Source organism: Geotrypetes seraphini, chromosome 1 (assembly GCF_902459505.1).
Source record: "Geotrypetes seraphini chromosome 1, aGeoSer1.1, whole genome shotgun sequence".
Lineage (NCBI taxonomy): Eukaryota > Metazoa > Chordata > Amphibia > Gymnophiona > Dermophiidae > Geotrypetes > Geotrypetes seraphini.
Genome location: NC_047084.1, coordinates 322858733 through 322881347, shown reverse-complemented (window position 1 = coordinate 322881347; position 22615 = coordinate 322858733). Strand labels below are relative to the sequence as shown.

The 22615-nt window shown below is 46.0% G+C and overlaps 1 protein-coding gene across 4 annotated transcripts in view; it reads right to left on the bottom strand.

Annotated features, from left to right (window-relative positions):
• DNAJB14 (DnaJ heat shock protein family (Hsp40) member B14) overlaps positions 1-22615 on the bottom strand; it is a 68552-nt gene that overhangs the window by 17677 nt on the left and 28260 nt on the right. For all 4 annotated transcript variants that reach the window (XM_033957050.1, XM_033957065.1, XM_033957042.1 and 1 more), the window contains exons 3-5: positions 17458-17603; positions 4738-4923; positions 2280-2374 (exon numbers count right to left, since the gene is read on the bottom strand). In XM_033957050.1, coding sequence (XP_033812941.1) covers positions 2280-2374; positions 4738-4923; positions 17458-17603 — 427 coding nt within the window. The remainder of the gene's footprint in view (positions 1-2279; positions 2375-4737; positions 4924-17457; positions 17604-22615) is intronic.

Sequence of the window (22615 nt, the reverse complement as noted above, 5' to 3'; positions counted from 1 at the left end):
GGATTCCCCTGCCATAATCAGTAGAACCAGCAGCAGCAGCCGCCTGGCAGAAGGAATGGTGGTGGGGAGGACCTGTATCTAGCAATTGCTCTTCTGAGCAAGCACCAGGAACAGTTCCTTCCCCTCTTATAAGGGCTGCTCCACAGGAATAGCATGCATAGAATTTGCATCTGTTTGTGCTGAGCATCACCCGGCAAAGAAAAATCATTCCCACTACGGTAATTATTACCGCATCTTCAGAACATGGTGCATCGGGGTCCATCCTTTCTTGGCAATGAAAGAGGGAGGAGGATCCTCAGGGGACACACTCCATTTTTGGTAAGAAATAACATATGGAATGGGAAGAGCTGAGGAGGTGTTGATCTGAAAATTAACAGGGTGAAGGAAAAGGCAGATGTGCTGACGGTAGGAGATTGAGGGACAGATGCTGTGTCAGAGTTTCTGTCAGCACATAGATATATAAGAATGGGAGGGCACATGAGTGAAAAAGATTTGCATAGTTGATTAAAAAGGAATAAAGAATTAAAAAAGAAAAAAGATTTGCATAGTACATCTTTGTACCATCTCTGCCAGTATGAGCCAATCACACAATAAAATTAAGAGAAAAGACATCATTAGTTTAGGGAAGCAGAAACCTTTGAAAAAATATAGTGTCATAAAAGGAGATTATGTGCTTACCTTGATAATATATTTTCCAATAGATAGATGTGTCATTCTGGACAAGAGGATTAGCCTCCCATGGTCGCAAGCCATCTGCAGAAGGAATCCACTCTGGATTTTTTCTGTGATCCTCCTACTTCACTGGAAGCTCTACTGCCATCTACAGTTATTACCCAAGCATGCAAGAGCTCACCTGAGATTAGGTGAAGTAAGGAAATAGGAAACTTCCCAAACAGTGCTGCTCTAACAAAATAAAACTTGAACAATGATATAACAACCAAATGCCAACAGAAGTTCAAGTAGTACCCCTGTAGACTCTAGCAATCTATTATACAGTATTCTTCCAGGCCCAAAGGATTGACTGGCATTCAATATACATATTTGTAGAATAACAATCAGAAAGGGGCAGTACGCAGGCGCAGGAAGGAGAGGGCAGAGGTCCAGAATGATACACCTATCTACTGGAAAAGATATTATCAAGTTAAGTACATAATCTCTTTTTCTAGTGCAATAGATGTGTCATTCTGGAAAAGTGAGATGTACAAAAGTAGTCCCAGACATCTAGGGTGGGCTGATTGTGCTAGCCCGTAAAACAGAAGACTCAAAGGAAGCGTCCTCTCTTACTGCCACATCCACTCTGTAAAACTTATCAAAACAGAAAAACTACTTCCAGTTCACATACAGAAGGGAAAAACTGTAAATGGCAGTAGAGCTCCCAGCGAAGTAGGAGGATCACAGAAAAGAATCTGGAGTGGATTCCTTCTGCAAATGGCTTGCGACCATAGGAAGATAACCCGCTTGTGCAGAATGACACACCTGTTACACTTGAAAAAGTCCTATTTTCATAACAGTGTATTTTGATACAAAGTCCATGGCTATTTCTTCTTAAATTTTGCACCAGTTCTTAAATACACATTTACTTTCCCCTTTGAAAACTGTCCTGGAAAAAGTATGTGCAGAGATATGCACCTGCATTTTCTGTGGGTACTTGATTTGTTTGTTTTTTTAACATAAATCTAGAGTTACTATTGCTATTCTCTGTATCTGTTCATTTTGAGCATGTACGTCGATTTGAAGAGTATGCAAATTTTAAACGCAATGGACGATTCCATTTTGTAAAAAAGCATTAAATATTCTCCACACATTATTATTATTATTGAATTCTAAGACATTTCATTACACAAAAAAACGGATAATTCAGAAACCACCCATATTGTATAAATGACTTGCAAAGACCTTTTGAAAGGTTATACAAGTTTATCTGAAATAGTGCCAACAGCCTGATATCAGAAGTAAGAGCCATGAGCTGGCAGAGCTCAATGAGGCTGAAGACAGTTTGACCGCTCCTACAGTGCTAAGAAACACCATATTGTTACCCATTCTGGGTTTTTTGGGAGGATGGGCTAAATAACTAATAAAAACTTTGACTTTGCACTCTTCATCCACCCAACGTTACAGTTTCTGGAATCTCTCCCATTGTTTCCAAGTTTTCCATAATAGGCCTTCAGAAGAAAAACTAATTTTCCTAAAAAGGATTTCCACATTTACTTCTTCACCTGCACATTCTTATGTCTCTACCTAAAGGAGAAACAGCAATTTTACAGAGCCCATGTACTCACATCTCCCCTCTCCTCTTCTCGCTCATTGCCACTGTGGGGGTGCTGATGGTAGTAACTGTACCTGTCCCATCCATTAGAAAATGAATGCACACTACCTGTGGAATGAAAAGTAGCACCTGTTTCAAGTCTTTAATGTGCATACAAGAAAGACAAACACAAGAGGATCTGATATTATTAGTCTTCATTATACCTGCTTTTCCTCTGCAAAGGATACTAGCTTACACTCAGAAGCATGACCACTGGAAAACTCTGTATTACCAGTTTACAGGACATCAATTGCAACACTGCGCCCGCATCTGGAGTACTGTGTCCAGTACTGGTCACCGTACCTCAAGAAAGACATGGCAATACTTGAGGGAGTCCAGAGAAGAGCAACTCAATTGGTAAGAGGTATGGAAAACCTTTCATACGCTGGCAGGTTAGAAAAGCTGGGGCTGTTCTCCCTAGAAAAGCAGAGACTTAGAGGAGACATGATAGAAACCTTCAAAATCCTGAAAGGCATAGAGAAGGTAGACAGGGACAGATTCTTCAGACTGTGGGGAGCCACGAGTACAAGGGGGCACTCGGAGAAATTGAAAGGGGACAGGTTTAGAACAAATGCTAGGAAGTTCTTCTTTACTCAGAGGGTGGTGGACACATGGAACGCTGTGTTAGGGAGGCTGTGGTAGGGCAGGGCACGCTACAGGGTTTCAAAGAAGGTTTGGATAGATACCTACAGGACAAGGGGATTGAGGGGTACAGATAGACATAGAGATAGGTATAGGAAAGGCAGGGACACTTAACAGGTCATGGACCTGACGGGCCGCCGCGGGTGCGGGCTGCTGGGCACGATGGACCTCTGGTCTGATCTGGCGGAGGCAACTCTTATGTTCTATGCAAAGCACTTTTTATAAATCAATAGAAAGGTCATGTGGCCAAAAAACCCGATAAACCAAATTAAAATCGACAGGGTTTTATTTCACTTTTGGATGTTTGTGTACAATGTAAAAGAAAAGAACGAACACCTAATGGGGAGATTGCGTTCCATCTATCTGAGACCAAGGATGGCTGGTCTTGAAAGCAGCAATTGCAGCTGTGGAGAGCTAATATAGTTGAACCTGACAATTTCAAATTTGGTTTGGGTAGATAGTTAGTTTACATCCGGTTTCATTTTGTTTCAGTATACTAAAACTTTTTAACATGCACTGGCTTCTTTTGTTTTGCTTTAGTGCACTTTACATAGTACCTGAGCTATGTATTAGATGCAATATATTTTAGACAAATAACCACCACTCACACATATGCAGAATTTATGGGAGTGCATTATTTAGCTGTTTTTATTTCCTGCACTCATAATGAAAGAGGATGCATACATTATTATACAGATCTATGGGGTCCTTTTATTAAACTGCAGTAAACACTCGCATGTGGTTATTGTACAATAAAAGGGCTTACCGCGGGGCGTGCACTGCCATTCCGCAGTAAATTTCTCTATCTGCACGTACAGTATATTCTGTGCGCTAACATAATTTTCTCTAAGCGGGTGTTTGGGGTTAAAGAGTGGGTATAAATTTCTGTATAGTCCACTCTCAGCCTATACTCAAATAACTTGTATCTAAACTAAACTACTTATATTTAAACTACTGTTCTTAATTTGCTGTATAGTCCCTATATCTAAACTGCTGCACAGTCTTGTATGTCCAAGTATTTAAATCTACTGTATAATCTTGTATGTCCAATTCACTCCATTGTGAATGTTTACTTGTAAACCGTTCTGAGCTATTGGGAGGATGGGATAAAAATCTAAATAAATAAAATAAACAAACAGTGCTAACCAGTTAGTGCACGAGGCTTTGCCGTGTGCAAATTGATTAGCACAATGTTAGTGCATGGACCCTTATTGCCTATAAAACAGGTGTTGGTAAGGGCTCACGCAGTAACTTTGTTTAATGGCCACGCGCCAATGGCGAGATTAGCCTGTGGCCATTAATTAGGAAAATGGGAAGTCAGTCATTTTCTGGCCACAGCACAAGTAGTCTTAGTGCGTGGGAAAGCCATGCCTAAGCAGCTCACTAAGGCTACTTTTGCCCCAGCTTTAGTAAAAAGGACCCTTATATCTACTTACCTAAGCTACATAAAACCCCTCCTCCTATCCCCACTGTTCATAGCAAGGAATCAGGGAGATGAGGCAGATAAAGGAAGAAGAGGTACATGGAGTAAAGAGGAAGCCACAAGAGTGTGTATAAAAGGGCATGAGCAAGAACTGTTAGGAAGAAAACCACATTTTCAGGGTAAAATATTGTATTGGCCATGCTTCCTCATTGTTCCCAATAGCCAGCCAGATTTATTTCAGTCCTGAACTATCATCCTTGCCTAATGGACAGACAGCCCGACACTCCCAGTCCAAGCAAATCTAAAAGCTGCAAAATAACTTCTTATGGCAGTTCTGATATCAAAATGCTTTAAATAGACACAATACCTGAAGGAAAGCCTCCTCCAAAGAACATATTGAAGAGGTCCTCTGGAGTTATGTCTGCTTCAAATCCACGGTGGAAATCAAAGCCGCCATTGCTCGGGTTGCTGTTCACATGCTCCTCATTGCCTGTCATATCATAGAGCTTCCGCTTTTCTGGATTACTCAGTACAGCATAAGCATTTCCAATCTCTGAAGCCAATGAAAGTATATGACATGACATGACACGACAGCAGAGAGAAGCTTCACAGAAGATAAACCATCCTCCCACTTCCTTCCCATTAGCCCCACCCCTCAAACCTAAGGACATTTCTGCAGGCTGAGTACTGGCAACTGGGAACCCAGAAATACCTCAAGTCACATCTAGGTCCTAAAATGAAAAGGCAAAATATCTAAGATCCCCCTAACACCAGGGATTTTATACTGCTTTTTGAGCTAAGTGAAGTTGCTAGTCAAGCCCTAGGCAAATGTGGCCGATTCTGGGCAGCCATGTCGAAGAACAACTAGAAACTAGAGGGAGCTTAAAAGATGCAGCAAAGAAACAAGATTGCTTTATCAAGGTGTTTTAGAAGAACTATTCTTATAGGGTGAATAATATTTGAATTTATTAACGGAAGGGCTGTTTCAGGGAAAGCTGAGCTCTAAAAGGTGGCCTGTACTCAGCTTTACCAAGAACTTATATAAAGCATCCCTTTTTATCTATCCTGCCATGCAAACCATATACTGTACCTCCCATCAGGTACCTGCTAAGAACTGAATTTAATATATAAAGTTCAGGAGAGATGTAAAGAATTTGAAACTTTGATAATCAATCATAGACTACAGGGACCACCTATGTATGAATGATGAGGTAGGCCACAGCTTCTACAGAGTTGAATGGCCATGCAAGCAATCATGTATAGTTCACAAACAGAGGAGTAGCCTAATGGTTAGAACAGCCAGATGAGAACCATGGAAGCCTGGGATCTTGGACATCACTTAACTCTCCACTGCTTCATGTACAAACTTAGGGGCCCTTTTATAAAGCTATGGTAAGCACTAATGCGTGCTTACCTGCAGCAAAAAATGGCATACCATGGGGTGCATTGAGGTCCTGCAATAATTGCAGATGTACACGTCATGCTAACAATGTGCTAAAAAAAAAAAATTTACATTTTACTGCAGTGGGGCACGCCTGGGGCAGAGAGTGGGCATGCTCTGCACTAATTGTTAGTGTAGTCAAATTGCTGTGTGCTAATTGATTAGCGTATGAGCCCTTACTGCCCACAATATGGGTGGCAGTAAGGGCTCACGCGCTAATCTATAAAATTAGCACATGGCTATTAATACAAAAAATAGTCATCTTACCCCAGTGGTAAAAATGGCCTTAGAATGCAGGAAAGACCCACATAAGGGTGCACTACAATACTGCCTGATTCACTTCGGTGAATTGATTTGTTTTCTTAAAAAAATCAGGCTCGCCGATTCAGTGACTAACCCTTCTCCCCACATACCTTCGGGCCTCCTACAGCAGGAGTAGGCAGCAGTGCTCTGGCAGCGAAGCCTGTCCTAAGCACTGCCTCTTGCTGGCCGTTCACTGCCACTCTCGATTTAGGAGGCCCAATGTCAGAACTCATTGGGGGGGGATGTCGGTCAGGAAGTGCTGCATAGACAACCAGTGTTGTGGGAACACTCGGCTCTGCGGCTTTAGGGAGCTCCCCAAAGGCCTGCATGTTTTCCCCTTCTCTCCACTGTCGTCCGGCTTCCCCCTAGCTTCCCGTTCTCACCTTATAAACTAATTACGGCCTGCAGAGGATCGCTGGTGCTGTAGCGATTCTAGCAGGCTACCGTTGGCCTCCGCTGCACATTCCCTCTGCCGTGGTCCATCCCAGACCAAAACAGGACATGACATCAGAGGAGGGGTGGGTTCGCAGCAAAGGAAATGTGCAGTGGAGGCCAATGGCAGCATGCTAGAATCGCTACAGCACTTGCATTCCTCTGCAGGCTGTAATTAGTTTTTAAAGTGAGACTGGGAGGCCAGGACGACGAAAGTGGAGAGAAGTTGAAGCATGCCGGCCTTCGGGGGCCCCCCTGGTGTAGCTATTAGAAGTACACGGAGGGAAGGAGAGGTCCAAAGAAAGGGGCATATACAAGTTTCCAAATTTATTTAAGATTTAATTGCTTAATCATACTTCAAAGCGATGTACATAGCTAAAATCCATACAACTTACAGGGGAACAAAACATGCAACATATACTTGACAGACAATGGTCCAGAGAAGAGCGACTAAAATGGTTAAGGGGCTGGAGGAGTTGCCATACAATGAGAGATTGGAGAAGCTGGGCCTCTTCTCCCTTGAAAAGAGGAGACTGCGAGGGGACATGATCGAAACATTCAAAATACTGACGGGAATAGACTTAGTAGAGAAAGACAGACTGTTCACCCTCTCCAAGGTAGGGAGAACGAGAGGGTACTCTCTAAAGTTGAAAGGGGATAGATTCTGTACAAACGTAAGGAAGTTCTTCTTCACCCAGAGTGTGTTGGAAAACTGGAAAGCTCTTCCGGAGTCTGTTATAGGAGAAAACACCCTCCAGGGTTTCAAGACAAAGTTGGACAAGTTCCTGCTAAACAGGAACGTATGCAGGTGAGGCTGGACTCATTTAGAGCACTGGTCTTTGACCTGAGGGCTGCCACATGAGTGGACTGCTGGGCAAGATGGAACACTGGTCTGACCCAACAGCGGCAATTCTTAAGTTCTTATGTCTAAGACTTACGCATCAAAAGGGAAGAGGGTAAGAAATACAATAGTTTAAAGAAAATAAGACAAATAGGAAAAGGACAAAAGGGAGGGTGATACTGAAGAGTAAAAGGAGATCGCAGAGCAGTCTCTGACGGGCCATTCCAAGTCTAGAGAGCTAGCTGGACTAAGGTTGGGAGGTGAAGGGGAAGAAATAATGAGTCTGAAAACAGAGAGAGAGATGGTGATCAATGGGATGGAGGGAGGGAAAAAAAGGGAGGTTGGACCCAAGGGATGGTGTGGAGAGAGGGAGATAGAGATATTGGATAGAAGGGCAGTTGGGAAGAGAAAGGGAAGATGGTGGACCCTGGAGTGGTGGGAAAGGAGGGAGAGATGCTGGATGAAAGGGTAATTGAGAAAAGGAGACATGGTGGATCTGGGGATGGTGGGATCTAACACTGAAGCCGCTCTTTCATTCTTCAGGGGAACGTGGGGGGGAGTGGTCATTACAGAAATGCTAGACTGCAGGGATGAAGATAAAAAAGGAAAGATGCCAGACCTCCAGGGGAGGGAAGGGAAAAGGAACGGGAGGACAGAGATGGAAGATGGATGGTGAGCACGGAGAAAGAAGACAACGTCAAATGGGCAGGAGACCCTGGCAAGCGAGTTATCAGAAGACAAACAAAAACCAGAGCCTGGGACCAACATGATTTGAATAATGACCAGACAACAAAAGGTAGAAAAAATAATTTTATTTTCTGTTTTGTGATTACAATATGAATTTTGCCAGAGCTGGGGTTAGACAGTGAGTGTGAGCTAGGACCTAACAGAGAGAGGAAAAATTTTTTTTTTGGTTATTTTGTTTACACCACAGCACCAGCATGGGTAGGAGAGGGCAAAGGGGGTGGGGGGTGGGTGAAGAGGCTATGAAATAAACCCACTAGGATGTTTGAAAACAAAACAAAACACCCAATAGGGCAGGAAAAGCGAATCGAATTGAAACATTTTTCCTTGAATTGGGCAGCACTAGTGCACTAAGGCTACTTTTTACCACTGTTTGGTAAAAGGGTCCTTGGGTTGAAATTCCTCCAGGGACAGGAAAATACTCACTGTACCTCAATGTAACTCACCTTGAGCTGTAACTGAAAAGGGCATTAGCTAAATCCAAAATTCCCTCCCTTTCTCTTACATTCCTCTTTGGTAGAGGCTGTGAGCATGGACTCAGAACTCCATCTCAAATATATGAACATTGATCCTACTCAACACTGGACTGCAGAGCCCCACATGGAAACCTGACCCGTATAGTATATGCATCCTACCCCCTCAACCCCTTCCTTGTTCAGGACATAATCAACAGTGCAACACAAAATCAAAGCTCTTTAAACACACAACCAAATAGGCATCTAAATGTTTTCACAAACCATAAGGGTCTGAACCAAAATTTATTAAAAATAAAACTGAACTAAGTTATGTCATTAATAAAAAAAAATATAAGGATGGATTAGGTTCTTACCTCAATAATCCTTTTTCCTGTAGAACAGCATACGATTCCTTTCAGATGGGTTGTGTACCCCAATTCACGAGTTAGATTGAGGAATCAATCATTTTTCTCAGCTCTGCCTCCTTGTCTCCCTGGGCAGTGCCCTTTCTCTTCAGTCCATACCAAAGCAAGCAATAACTCCTAAGAGAGGAAAGTATAACAAGGAGGGGTTCGGGGGACTCCCCGATAACATTAACTTTGCTCTATTCTGCAACAGGAACAAAAAAAACAGTAAATAAACATTGCAATTGCAAAACTAAAGGTGGAACCAACTCGCACTTTCTATGACTCATGATCAACAGACTGACCAGAGGGGGCTAAGCCCATGGCTTCTGCCCCCCCCCCTCATGTGCCCAATGGCATGCAGTACATGGAACCTCCTGAGGTGCCCACCCAGATGCAAACATGGCATAATAAAGAGGTAAAACCACCTGATGAGTCCATTACAAATTGAATTAAAACAAAATTGAGGTGTTCTGGAGGTAGATAGCAGCTTTTAAAATAAAATCTGAAAGTCCAAGATGGCCGCGTTTTGGCACTAAAAAAAATCAGCCCGTGGGAGCAAAATAGCTCATAACAGTGAAAACAGGATTTTAGAGGCAGAGAACCCTTGGGATAACAGCAGAAAACCTTAGTTTTGCCAATTTCTGATCCACCCTGATTTTTCCATAGACAATAATGAGCTGTACTCACAAAACTGCCATGTGCTGTGCCTGCATCAGCTTCTCACTGCTACTGGAAATGGAGAAGGATTTTCTGCCTCAGACAAGCAAAGGTGGCTTGTATTCAGGTTCTAAAACCTGTAACCCTTGACCCCACACGCTCCCTACAATTCCTGGGGGGGGGGGGGGAACGCAGCTGATCTCTGCCAAGTCTTCTGGCCAATTGCAGCTTCTAATCAGCATTAGCTCCAGCGCTTGACTCCGCAGGAGCGAGCAGACCAACCAGGCAGGTATGCTTTTTAAAATGTGGTCCTCCTGTCTTCGGACTCCAACATCTGATGCTTCTCCCAGGCAGAGCTGTTTCAGACTACTGGGAACCTCTTTGCACTGTGAAGCCTTGAAGAAGACCGTATTAATACCTGAAAATAACAAATCTAGTGAAGAACAGAGGAAAAGACACCTTTCTCAACTCACTTGTAGAAGTTAAGACTAAAGAGATAGGGCACTGCCCAGGAAGACAAACTTTTAAAATTGTAAACTGCTTTGGAAATGAAAAGCGGTATATCAAGTCACAATAAACTTGAAACTTGAGGCAGATCTGATAAAAATGACTGATGCCTTCTACAATCAAATTTGTGAGTTAGGGTACACAACCCATAAGAAAATCGTATGCTGTTTGCACATGAAAAGTCACTTTAAAATTGAACCGCGACACTCAGTTCATGTCTTTGAACTGGCCACTGTCAGTGAACTTAGCACCAGAGCTCCTACATCATGTGGGTTAAACCTAATGAGAGCTGTGCATGCAAAGATAGAAAAAGTGCATATATTTTCAGAGAAACAGCAATGGAAAGGAGAACTGGCTAAGCTTGCTGTATGGCTAACTGTGGGGATTAGAGATAGCTGGCTAGTTTTGAGGTTGGGAAGAGAAAGAGAGGGGTAGGAACGGGTGGGGACCCAGGCCATGATAGAAAAAAGGCAGTTTCTGTAGGCTCAACTGTCAGGGGTCACACATATGCTTGTCAGTAGTGGGTGATGGGCTGCTGCCTTTGCAATGGCATGCTGATGGCCTAATTAAAAGTTTTCTTTTCCCTAGACATAGAACTGGCTTAGCTAATCAGGCCCTAATTGAGTTGTGGTACGCTTTGGGAGGAAAAGGGAGTGGTGGTTAGGGGTTGTGATAGAGGTCTTAATATCTGGATCTAATATAATTTTGTCAAGGCCTATTTATTTATTTAAGACATTTACCGTATATCCCACATATCCAAAAATCTATGCGGGTAACAGAGAACATAGAAAATCAAAACATAATACCCTGATGTGAAAACCAACATAACATATGGACAGCAGAAACCTAATTTCTTAACCCCCTCCCAAAAAAAACAAACAACCCAAACTCCAGTAATACAGGTGTACAAATCATGAAACAAGGTCTCAGAACACTATGGGGCCCTTTTACGAAGCTGAAGTAAGCACTAGTGAAAGATTAGGTTCTTACCTTGCTAATCTTCTGTTAGAAAACATAGAATTCTATACCATAGCTATTCCTTCCCCCTAGTAGTGAAGTTTGTAGAAAGTGTCACTCAAAACTTCCAACTCCTCCCTTTTAGAGGACAGCTCCCTCTTCAGTTACTACCAAAACAATCAAATGCCACTGAAACAGAAGAAAGGAGGAGCAAGGGGAACGTCTCCGGCGACAAAACATATACTATTCTGCTCTGTAACTTATGAAAAAAACAATAATGATTAATAATAATTAACAATTTAACATTAAACAACAAATTATGAATGTGAGTAGCTTGGAACCAATCTGCTAAGTACAACTAGTAGGCGCCATAACCCCTTCCTCCCAAAGGAGAAAGGGAATAGGAACTCTCGTGTTACTGTAGTTTTGTCTCTGCTAAATCTTAGATACAGATGAGGTCACGAGGAGGACACTGGCAACATCTGATGTAGGAATCAGGCAAATCAAAAGTCTGCAGAGTGGACGTACAGAATCCTATGTCTTCTAACAGAAAGATTAGCATGGTAAGAACCTAATCTTTCATTCTGTAGCAAAGACATAAGATTCTGTAGCATAGCTAACCAAAGCAATGCCAGACATCTAGGGAAGGACAGATGAGCCTGCCCACAGTTCCAAGGACCCAAAAGCGGCATCCTCTCGAGCTACCAGATCCACCCTGTAGAACCTCGGAAAAGTGTGGGGAGTAGACTAAGTTGCTGCTCTACAAATTTCATCAGGCAAAACAGCCCGGGACTCTGCCCAGGAAGTAGACACATTTCTAGTCAAATGTGCTGCGATTGAGATAGAGGACTGTTTACTGTAGGTAATGTAGGAAGATGAAATTGCTATGCAAATCCATCTTGCAATCGAAGCTGACTTGCCTCGACTTAATTGGCTGGTCAGCATAAAAAGGTGGTTGGAGAACTGGGAATCATTAGTCCTCTCCAGGTAGTGAGCTCTACGCACAGCCAGTCTTTGCAAAATTCTATCCTGTTTCGTCAAACCCTTAGGGTGAAAGGTGGGTAAACGAATCTCCTGAATGACAGGGAAGGCAGAAACTACCTTCAGCCATGAAAGATCTCTCCCCCATTCCCCTTCAGAAATAACCTTCAGTAGAAAGGAAGGTACCATCCACAGAGAAACACCAGACTCCGTAAACCTGGAGGAAGGATTCTCTACAGGAAAGGATCTATAATTCTGACTACGGCAACCAAAAACACAGTTTCAACCACAGGATCCAAGAGGGATGCGTCTGGCAGGGGCTCATACGAAGCCCGAGATAGGCCCTTCAGAACAACATTAAGGTCCCAAGACAGGAACAGTCTACACAGTGGGAGCTGCAAGCTGCTTGCCCCTGCTCAAAAATGGGGGATGTCTGGGTGAGATGCCAGCAACTCCATACCTCTCAGAGCCCTAAGTTTGTATGTTGTGGGATGAAACCGCTAGGCCCTTTACCAGACTGGTTTGCAGGAATGCTAGAATAACTGGGATGGGAGCTAGAGAATGACATGGGGAAAAAAATCTGTCCTGTCACTGCCCCATCACCGGACCAGGTCCCCTTTATCGCCCAGTCCCTGTCCCTGCTGTCCCCTTCACTGCCCCATCCTTGTCCCCGCAACATCCACCCTTCCCTCTTGCCACCTCACCGCCCTTCAGCGGCTCGAGAATCTCCCTCCCTCCCCCTTACGGCGCATTAGTAAAGAAATTGCCTGCCTGTGCCTGCAGTCGCGTGTGTGTGGGTGGAAACACCACCTACCGTACCACGTGCTTGCCCTCCTGATGAGAGGGAGCTCTGATAAGCCAAGTGGTCAGGTAAGGATGCACCTATATGCCTATCCTGCATCGTTACTATCACTATCACCTTGGCAAAGGTGTGGGGCCATGACTAATCAAAGTCAGAGCCACAAACTGAAGTGTTGCTGTAGCACATGGAATCTTAGATAGGATTACCAGATGTCTGGATTTTCCCAAACATGTCCTCCTTTTGAGGACATGTCCGGGGCACCAGGCGGCTTTTCAAAACCCGGCACTTTGTCCAGGTTTTGAAAAGCTGTGTCAGGTAGGGAGGACGTCCGTGCATGCTGCCCAACAAGAGCAGGCAGCGGGGGGGGGGGGGGGGGGAGGGCTAATGCGGGCTTGGGGGCAGAATTAGGGTGGGATGGGCTTAACTAGGCGGCACTGGGGCAGGACTAGGGGTCGGCAAACCTAATTTTAGATATTTTCTGTGCTCTGGAAGAATAGGAATGTGAAGATTTACCTCCATAAAATCCAAGGATGCTAGAAATTCCCCCAGAGCCATCACCTCAATGACTGAGCATCTCCATGCAGAAGCAGAGAACTCCTAGTGCCTTGTTCACGGGCTATAGCTCTGGGATGCACCTCCAATCTTCTGTGCCTTTCTAGGGCACTATGAAGACTGCAGAGTATCAGCCAGAGTCCATTTCTTTTTTAAGCACTGGGTCTTCGGTGTGTATGTCCAAGAGCTGTTGCACTATTTCTTGGACACTGGCACCTTTATTGGCCGACCTGCTGGGAAATCAAACAGATCTGGAGGAGGATGCCATTCCTGAATGATGTCCAGCACTTAACAGTTTGATGAGATCTGTTCCCATTCCCTCCAGAAAGCCAACAGCCACCAGCCAAAGCGAGGGCAGCGTGGCAATTAACCTGGCATCATTGTAGCTTTTAGTTGGCTGAGTCACCACGTGTTGGCTTCTGTGGTTACCACCTCTCTGTCTTAACCCTTGGAAGGTCCTCCAGGAAAATGGACTGGTGGAATCTTCGAGAAACACAAATCTCCGAGAAACACAAATATTACCTCTTCCGCCCTCGCTGAAACATGGAACCCTGCTGTCTGTGAGGAATTTGTAATGGTGATCCGCCACATTGGCCATAAAGTCATCCAAACCTTTGCCAAAATGCATATGCCCCTAGAAGGGTAGTCTGCTGAGAGTGGCCTTTGAAAGTTGAATCACTCACACGCTGCCCTATTCCAGAGCATCCAGCGGGTAGAAATAGCATAAGCCAAAACTTTGCTCATGACTCTTTAAGATGTCATAAAGAATATCAGCCACATAATCCACTTTTCCCGTAATCATATGGGGACAGGCATCTCAAGCGCCAGAGAAGTACACCGCAGTCTGGTATGACAGGCCAATGCCATGAAGAAGGCAGCTGCTGCTGCTTTGAAACCCAAAGCCGGTGCTTCAAATAGTCTTTTAAAGACCATGTCCACCTTATGCTTCTGTGCACCCTTCAGCACACTCCTTCCTCACCAGGAAGGAAGGTACGCTTACTCACTTTCGCTACTGCGGAATCCACTTTCGGCTGTGAAACCAGCTGTTGAAATATGAAGTCATAGGGTAAAGCCTAGACAGAGCTTTGGCTACAATCAGAGAGCCTTCAGAAGGCTCCCATTAGGCAGTGACTAAGATATCCAGATGAGTTGGAAAAAAGGTAGTCTGCACGTTAATACCACTCATACCAGAACACTGGGAGATGGAGGGTTGCCGAGTATCCTACTTCAACTCAGACAGAGTGATCATCAACTCCATGGCCTCTTGACCGCTGTTCCCTGAAAGAGACCCCAACATGTCCAAGGATGCAGCGGATAATAAAGGCATGGAAAGAGACATCCAGTCCTCCCAGTTTTACTCCGACTGGTCACTGATACTTGGAGTCAGCGTGGACTGAGGCAGAGAAGCCTGCTTGGGCCATGAATACCTCTGTATTGGAGCTGATGTACCCATAGGCAGTGCAGTGCTTCCTGGGCCTGTTAAGCAGGCTTTCCACAGGAAATTGATGCTGTGTGCGGCCTCTAGATGGGATCATTTCCCTGAAGGCCGGGCTTTTTGGTGATCTAACACCCTGGAGGACTTGAGAGGCTGAGCCTGAAGCTCCCGCACCTTCCTCCCTTGCCCCATGGCACGGAGAACATGGCCGCTACACAGCTGGCAAAGCCACACACAAAAAAAAATGCATGAATTAGGGATAGATTCCATTAAACCATTACATATGATCCCTAGGCAAAACGAGGGGTTTTGAGGCAGAAAAAAGCAAGATAAAAAAGATCAATAAAAATCCAAGATGGCTGCCGCCAGTAAAATCACACCAATGGCCCATGGAAGCTTTACTGGAAAATAAAAAAACATTGGAAAAGAGGTTTTGGAGATGGAGAAAACTGACTCTTAACCCCAGAAATCCTCAAATCTGCCATTTAGACCCCCCCTGAATTTTCCCATAGGGAATAATGGGAGTACTTGCTGTCACTTCTGGTGCTTGTCAGCTTGAAGCAGCCTACTGCAGGGAAAGGATTTCTACCTCAGAAAGTGTCAGGAACAGGTCCACCGCTGGAAATCGTCTGGCTGCCAGTCAGGCAGACCCTGACCAAGGACTCCAACCCCCGAAAATCCACGTAATATGTTGGGGGGAGAAACTTCACAGCCCAGATACCCAGATGGTTGTTACACAGGGGCCACACAGTCTATGCTCAAGCCTCTGATAATCAGCAGGTGAGCATGCTCCCAGGGGAATGAACCCTGAGCTCTTGAAGGGACTCAAAGCAGACTGGCTCCATAGGCAGAGAGATTGGCCTGTGAGCAACAGTCTACCCACATGGGACTGTGTCCTTTCCCTGGCAGAGTAAGCCCAAGAATAGGACCTCTGAGCACCGAAGCCACGAGGAAAAACAGGAACCAACTGAAAAAATACTTGAAAATATGAAAAAGAAAGCAGAGCAGATCAGAACACACCTTCTGAGTTAACTTGCAGAAGGAAAAACTGAAGAGGGAGCTTTTCTCCAGTAAATGGGAGAAGTTATGAAGTTTTGAGTGACACCCTTCTGCAAAGTTTGTGACTAGGAGGAAGGAACAGCTATAGTACTGAATCCTATGTCTTTGTTACAGAATGTGTGCTTACCACAGCTTAAAATGGCTCAGGCAACTTGTAGTAATTTCTAAGTCTACACAAGCTAACTGCATTTTATAAAATATTTTTAACATTTTTCTTGGAGGGGGCATGTCTGGGGGCTAGATAGTGGGCATTCCTGTGCTAATCAGAACAGCTATATTGCTGGATGTTGATTAGCACAAATATTTGATGGCAGCATTAGCACATGTCCAAATATGGAAGTTGTGAGGAAGATGTCGATCACTCAGCAGCTGATTATCCAAAAGATGCTTTATTGATAAACAGCATAATGTAAAAAAGGGGGTCGACTTGACTGACAGTGTTTCAGCGATTCTGCCTTTGTCAAGAATCTAATATATCATAAATATAAAAACAAAGTAAATATACATAAATAAATGTCTTGGGAATGCAATGTCACTTTAAAACTGAAATCAGATAAACAAGTTAAAATCAAATTTTCCACAAGATATCAAAATAAAGTGGATATACATAAATACATTAAAAACACAATTGCATCTTTTGGATAATCAGCATCTTCCTTATGACTCCCACATCTGGATTCTTGCTTTCGTCATCGAGGCCTATACAGGCTACCTGCTCCAGCATTAGCGTATGGCCATTAATTTTAAAAATGGAAAAATCTGCCATTTTAATGCTATGGTAAAAATAACTTTAGCACGTAGGAAAAAGCCATGTAAGGGCAGGAAGACCACTTTTTACCCCAGCCCTTATGTTTTGTGAACCACATTGAAATGCAAAATGTTTGGTGGTCCTGAATCCCTGAAGCAAAGTTGCAAAATGCTGGCTACCGTCAGTGGGACTGTGACAATTGTTTCAAGAAGTTTTTGAAACTAAATGCTATTTTTGGGAAAATATATCTTGTTTTTCACATTTATCACTTAAAGTATAGTTTTTTTAAAATATTTATTGAGGGAAATGGTGTGGTGGTTGCGTTAGTCCACTTTCCAAGGTACTATGTAGAAAACTCATCATAAAATGCATCGAGCTAGTCCAATAAAAAAGGTATTCCTTTATTTTCTTTGTTTTGTTTCTATATATTACCTTGATATTTATTAAAACTGAATTTCTTTTCTGGAAGTTTTTTTTGAGCCTGTGATGTGAATTTTCTCCATGTGAATGTTTATCATTGGAGGAATCAGTTTTTTTTCCTTCCTTGGTGAAAAGTTTTGAGACCTTGTTTCATGCTTTGTATACTTGTATTACTGGAATTTTTTAAAGCAATTTTATGTTTGATTTCACATTCCCAGTTCTCCTTTTTTGTGGATATGGACAACTGAAAATTATCAAAGCACAGTCTCATGTGGCATGAAAATGGGAAGCTGTCTGGAAGTCCAGCAAGTGTGAAGTATCAATCTCAGAAATCCTTCGACTTTACTTTTAAATGCTTCCGTTGCCCCAGGAGCATGGTTTTTATCTGGATGGAACTTCAAGGCAAGTTTTCGATAAGCTTTCTTTAAGTCTTCTTCACTGGCATCTTTGCTGACCCCAAGTATTTCATAGTAAGTTTTACACTTCTTTATACTGTGAACAAGAAAAGAATGAGAAATCAGGTTTTAGAAGCAAATGGATCTTATTTAATACTTTCAAAATAAATTTTCCCTTCACATGCATTTCTGCAACACCAAGTGCCTGAAGCAGCTCAGTTATAACCTTATAAACAAAGACATGAGGATGGCATGGAGCATCAGTTGCCTGCTGGACTGACTAAATGGGCCATTTTGATCTTTGCCATCATCTAAAGGGAGCTGGGGAAGCGAGAGAGAGGGGGGAGAAGACGCTGAAGAGAACTGGGGAAGAGTGAGATGGGGGAGAAGACGCTGAAGGGAACTAGGGAAGAGTGAGAGGGGGGAGAAGACGCTGAAGGGAACTGGGGAAAAGTGAGAGGGGGAGAAGACGATGAAGAGAACTGGGGAAGAACAAGAGGGGGAGAAGACGCTGAGGAGAACTGGGGAAGAGCAAGAGGGGGAGAAGACGCTGAAGGGAACTGGGGAAGAGCGAGAGGGGGAGAAGACGCTGAAGGGAACTGGGGAAGAGCGAGAGGGGGAGAAGACGCTGAAGGGAACTGGGGAAGAGAGAGGGGTGAGAAGACACTTAAGGGAAATGGGGAAGAGAGAGATGCCAGACTATGGGGGTGCGGAGGGAAGAAGATGGGTGCCAGACCAATGGGGGGGAGGGTGGAGGGAGAGATGGAAGGGAGAAAGAAGGCAGACAGTGGATGGAAGGAATTGAATGAGAAGAAGATGAGGAAAGCAGAAACCAGACAACAAAGGTAGAAAAAAAATTTCTATTTATTTTCTTTTTGCTTTAGGATAAAGTAGTATATTAGCTGTGTTGATAAACATTTATAAACACACAAAGTCCTGCCAGCTGAACATCTTTCTCTAGTTCAGCAGACAATTGTACAGAAAGCACAGTTACTTACCGTAACAGGTGTTATCCAGGGACAGCAGGCATATATTCTCACATGTGGGTGATGTCATCTACGGAGCCCCGATGCGGACAGCATTTCAAGCAAACTTGATTGAAGATTCAAGCTTGCTGGCTGCACCACGCATGTGTGCCTCCTGCTCCACTAGAGGGCGCATCCCCTCCTCGTGGTCTCCAGTTCACATATCCAGCAAAGAAGCCAACCCCGGGGAGGTGGGCGGGTTGTGAGAATATATGCCTGCTGTCCCTGGATAACACCTGTTACGGTAAGTAACTGTGCTTTATCCCAGGACAAGCAGGCATGATATTCTCATATGTGGGTGACCTCCAAGCTAACTGATAAGGGATGGAGGGAGGTTGGCGATTCAAGAAAATAGGTTACGTAAGACCGATTGGCCAAACCGGCAATCGCTCCTGGACAGTGTATCCAGGCAGTAGTGTGAGGTGAAAGTATGAACCGAAGACCACGTGGCAGCCTTGCAGATATCCTCGATAGGCGTGAACCTGAGGAAAGCTATCGAAGCTGCCATCGCTCGGATCTTATGTCCCGTAACTCAACCGTACAGCGCGAGACCAGCCTGAGCGTAGCAGAAAGAAATACAAGCAGCTAACCAGTTGGACAGGGTTTGCTTGGAAACTGGGCGCCCCAACCTGTTAGGGTCGAAGGACAAAAACAACTGGGGGGCCGACCGATGAGACTGGGTGCGTTGGAGGTAGAAGGCCAACGCCCGCTTGCAGTCGAGAGTGTGAAGCGCCACCTCTCCGGGATGAGAGTGGGGCTTGGGGAAGAACACAGGTAGAACAATGGACTGGTTGAGATGAAAATCAGACACCACCTTAGGCAAAAACTTAGGGTGAGTGCGGAGGACCACCTTGTCATGGTGGAATACCGTGAAAGGTGGGTCCGCCACCAAGGCCTGCAGCTCGCTAACCCTCCGAGCAGAAGTGAGAGCGAGTAGGAAGATCACTTTCCAAGTGAGGAACTTAAGATGACACTTATCCATAGGCTCAAATGGAGGTTTCATCAGTTGAGCTAGAACCACATTGAAATCCCAAACCACCGGAGGCGGTTTGAGGGGAGGATGAACATTCAGGAGCCCCTTCATGAAACGGGAAACTAAGGGATGGAGTGAAAGAGCCTTCCCTTCCAGGGGCTGATGAAAGGCAGCAATGGCGCTGAGATGGACTCGAATGGAATTGGTCTTCAGGCCAGAGTGAGATAAATGGAGTAAATACTCCAGAACCAAGGACACAGGGACCGACACCGGGTCCTGGCGGTGAGAGGAGCACCAGGACGAGAATCTAGTCCACTTCTGAGAATAGCAGAGTCTAGTCGAGACCTTCCGAGAAGCCTCCAACACTTCCCTGACCGACTGAGATACAGGGAAGGAAGTCAAGGGGAAAGAAACCAAGCAGTCAGATGAAGAGACTGAAGATTGGGATGTAACAGTGAACCCCGACTCTGAGATAGCAGAGAGGGAAAGACAGGCAGAAGCAGAGGTTCCCTGACACTGAGTTGAAGTAGTAGGGAGAACCAAGGCTGGCGGGGCCATCGAGGAGCGATCAAGATCAGAGTGGCCCTCAGAGATTTTAGATGGACCAGCGTCCTCAGAATCAGAGGAAACGGCGGGAACGCATAGAGGAACATTCCCTCCCAATCTGGGAGGAAGGCATCGGCCTCGAGACGGTCTGGGGAGTATATCCTTGAACAGAAGAGAGGCAGTTTTTGATTGTCGGGGGAGGCGAACAGATCTATCTGGGGAGTCCCCCACGTGTCGAACACCTGTCGCAGCACCTGAGAGTGCAGGGACCACTCGTGTGGCTGGAGGAGGCGGCTGAGCCTGTCCGCCAGGCAGTTTTGTTCCCCTTGGATGTAAACCGCTCGAAGGGAGATGTTTTGGGAGATCCCAGAGCCGTAAGGCCTCCTGGCAGAGGGGCCAAGACCCCGTCCCTCCTTGCTTGTTTACGTAGTACATCGCCACCTGGTTGTTCGTGCGGACGAGAACCACCCGGTCGTGAAGCAGATGCTGAAAGGCCACCGCGGCAAGGTAAATGGCCCGAAGCTCCAGCACGTTGATGTGGCAGTGACGGTCCTCTTTGGTCCACAGGCCTTGCGTGTGTAGACCGTCTACATGAGCCCCCCAAGTGTACTCCGACGAGTTCGTGGTTAGGACCTTGTGGTGTGGCGAGGCGAGAAAGAGCAAACCCTTGGAAAGATTCGAAGAGTCGGCCCACCAATGGAGCGATCTTTGCAAGGAAGGAGTCACTGTCACGTGGCGGTAGATCGGGTCCCGATCCTGTCGCCATTGTGATGCCAAGGTCCACTGTGGTAACCGCAGATGGAGGTGGGCAAGCGGGGTAACGTGGACTGTGGAGGCCATATGGCCGAGGAGCGTCATCATCTGTCGTGCCGAGACGGTGGTCGATCTCGAGACTTGTCGGCTCAGATTTACCAACACCTCCCGACGCTGAGGAGGGAGGAAGGAACGCAGACGGACCATGTCCAGCACGGCCCCGATGAATTGTAAGGACTGAGAGGGGCATAGCTGGGATTTTGGGAAGTTTATCTCGAACCCCAGACACTGAAGCACAGTAATAGTCTGTTGGGTCGCTGAGATAACCCCCTCCCTGGTTGAGGCTTTGATCAACCAATCGTCCAGGTAGGGGAATACCTGCAGACCCTGGGAGCGCAAGGTAGCCGCGACTACTACGAGGCACTTCGTGAAGACTCGGGGGGACGAGGACAGGCCGAAGTGGAGGACCCGATATTGCAGGTAGAGGTCCCCCACCTGAAAGCGCAGGAACCTGCGGCAAGCAGGGTGCACCGGAACATGGGTGTAGGCCTCCTTCAGATCGAGGGAGCAGAGCCAATCGCCTTCGCTGATCAAGGGGTAAAGGATCGGAAGGGAAAGCATCCAAAACTTTTCCCGTACCAGAAACTTGTTCAGGCGCCTTAAGTCCAGGATCGGGCGCAGGTCTCCCGTCTTCTTCGGTACCAGGAAGTAGCGGGAGTAAAACCCTTGGCCCCTTTGATTTTGGGGGACCGGCTCCACCGCCCGCAGGCGGAGGAGGTCCTGTGCCTCGGAGAGGAGGAGGGGCAACTGCGCTCGATTTGGAGGACACGCACTCGGTGGGCTGTCGGGGGGTACCTCCCGAAAGTTGAGCGAGTACCCTGATGAGATCACGCCAAGGACCCATCAGTCCGACGTGATGGCTTTCCAGCGAGGGTAGTAGGCTCGTAGGCGGCCCCCGATGGGGAGGAGGCCCGGTGAAGATGCGGAGGGGGCCCGCCCCCGTCCGCTCATTCCGTCAAAAGGACGGAGACGGCTTCGCCTGCGCCGTGGGCTGTGACTTTGGTGGAGCCCTAGAGTGAGCCTGGGGGCGTCGCGGCGGTGGTCTGGAAAAGGCCGGTGTGGACTTCTGGGGGTAGCGGCGAGGTAATCCCCGGAAAGGGCGAGAGGCCTGTGGTTTAGGCTTCTGCCGGACAAGAGACGCGAAGGAACGTTCGTGTTCCGACAACCGTTTTGCAGCAGCCTCGATGGTGTCGTCGAAGAGCTCCTTCCCGACGCAAGGGAGGTTGGCTAACCGATCTTGCAGGTTAGGGTCCATATCGACGAGTCGTAGCCATGCCAGCCGGCGCATGGCCACCGCAAAGGCTGCGACCCTGGAAGACAGTTCAAAGCCGTCATAAGCGGCATGGAACAAGTGCAGTCTGAGGTTGGAAAAATCCTCGAGGAGGAGGCCGAACTCTGTCTGGCGAGGGGTGGGTAAGCTCTCCGAGAAGGAGGCAAGCCGCCCAATGAGGTGCTTGAGGTAGGAGGAAAAAGTAAAGGTGTAGTTCAGGACTCTAGCGGTCATCATAGAGTTCTGATACAACCGGCGTCCGAATTTGTCCAGTGTCCGGCCTTCGCGTCCAGGAGGGACCGCCGCGGACACCCTAGAGGGGTGAGCTTTTTTTAGAGAAGACTCCACCAGTAAGGATTGGTGGGACAGCTGTGGTTGCTCAAACCCCGGGTAAGGTACCGTCCGGTACTTAGACTCCATTTTAGATGGGACCGCCGTCACCATGTAAGGAGTTTCGAGGTTCCTGATAAGGGTCTGCCCGA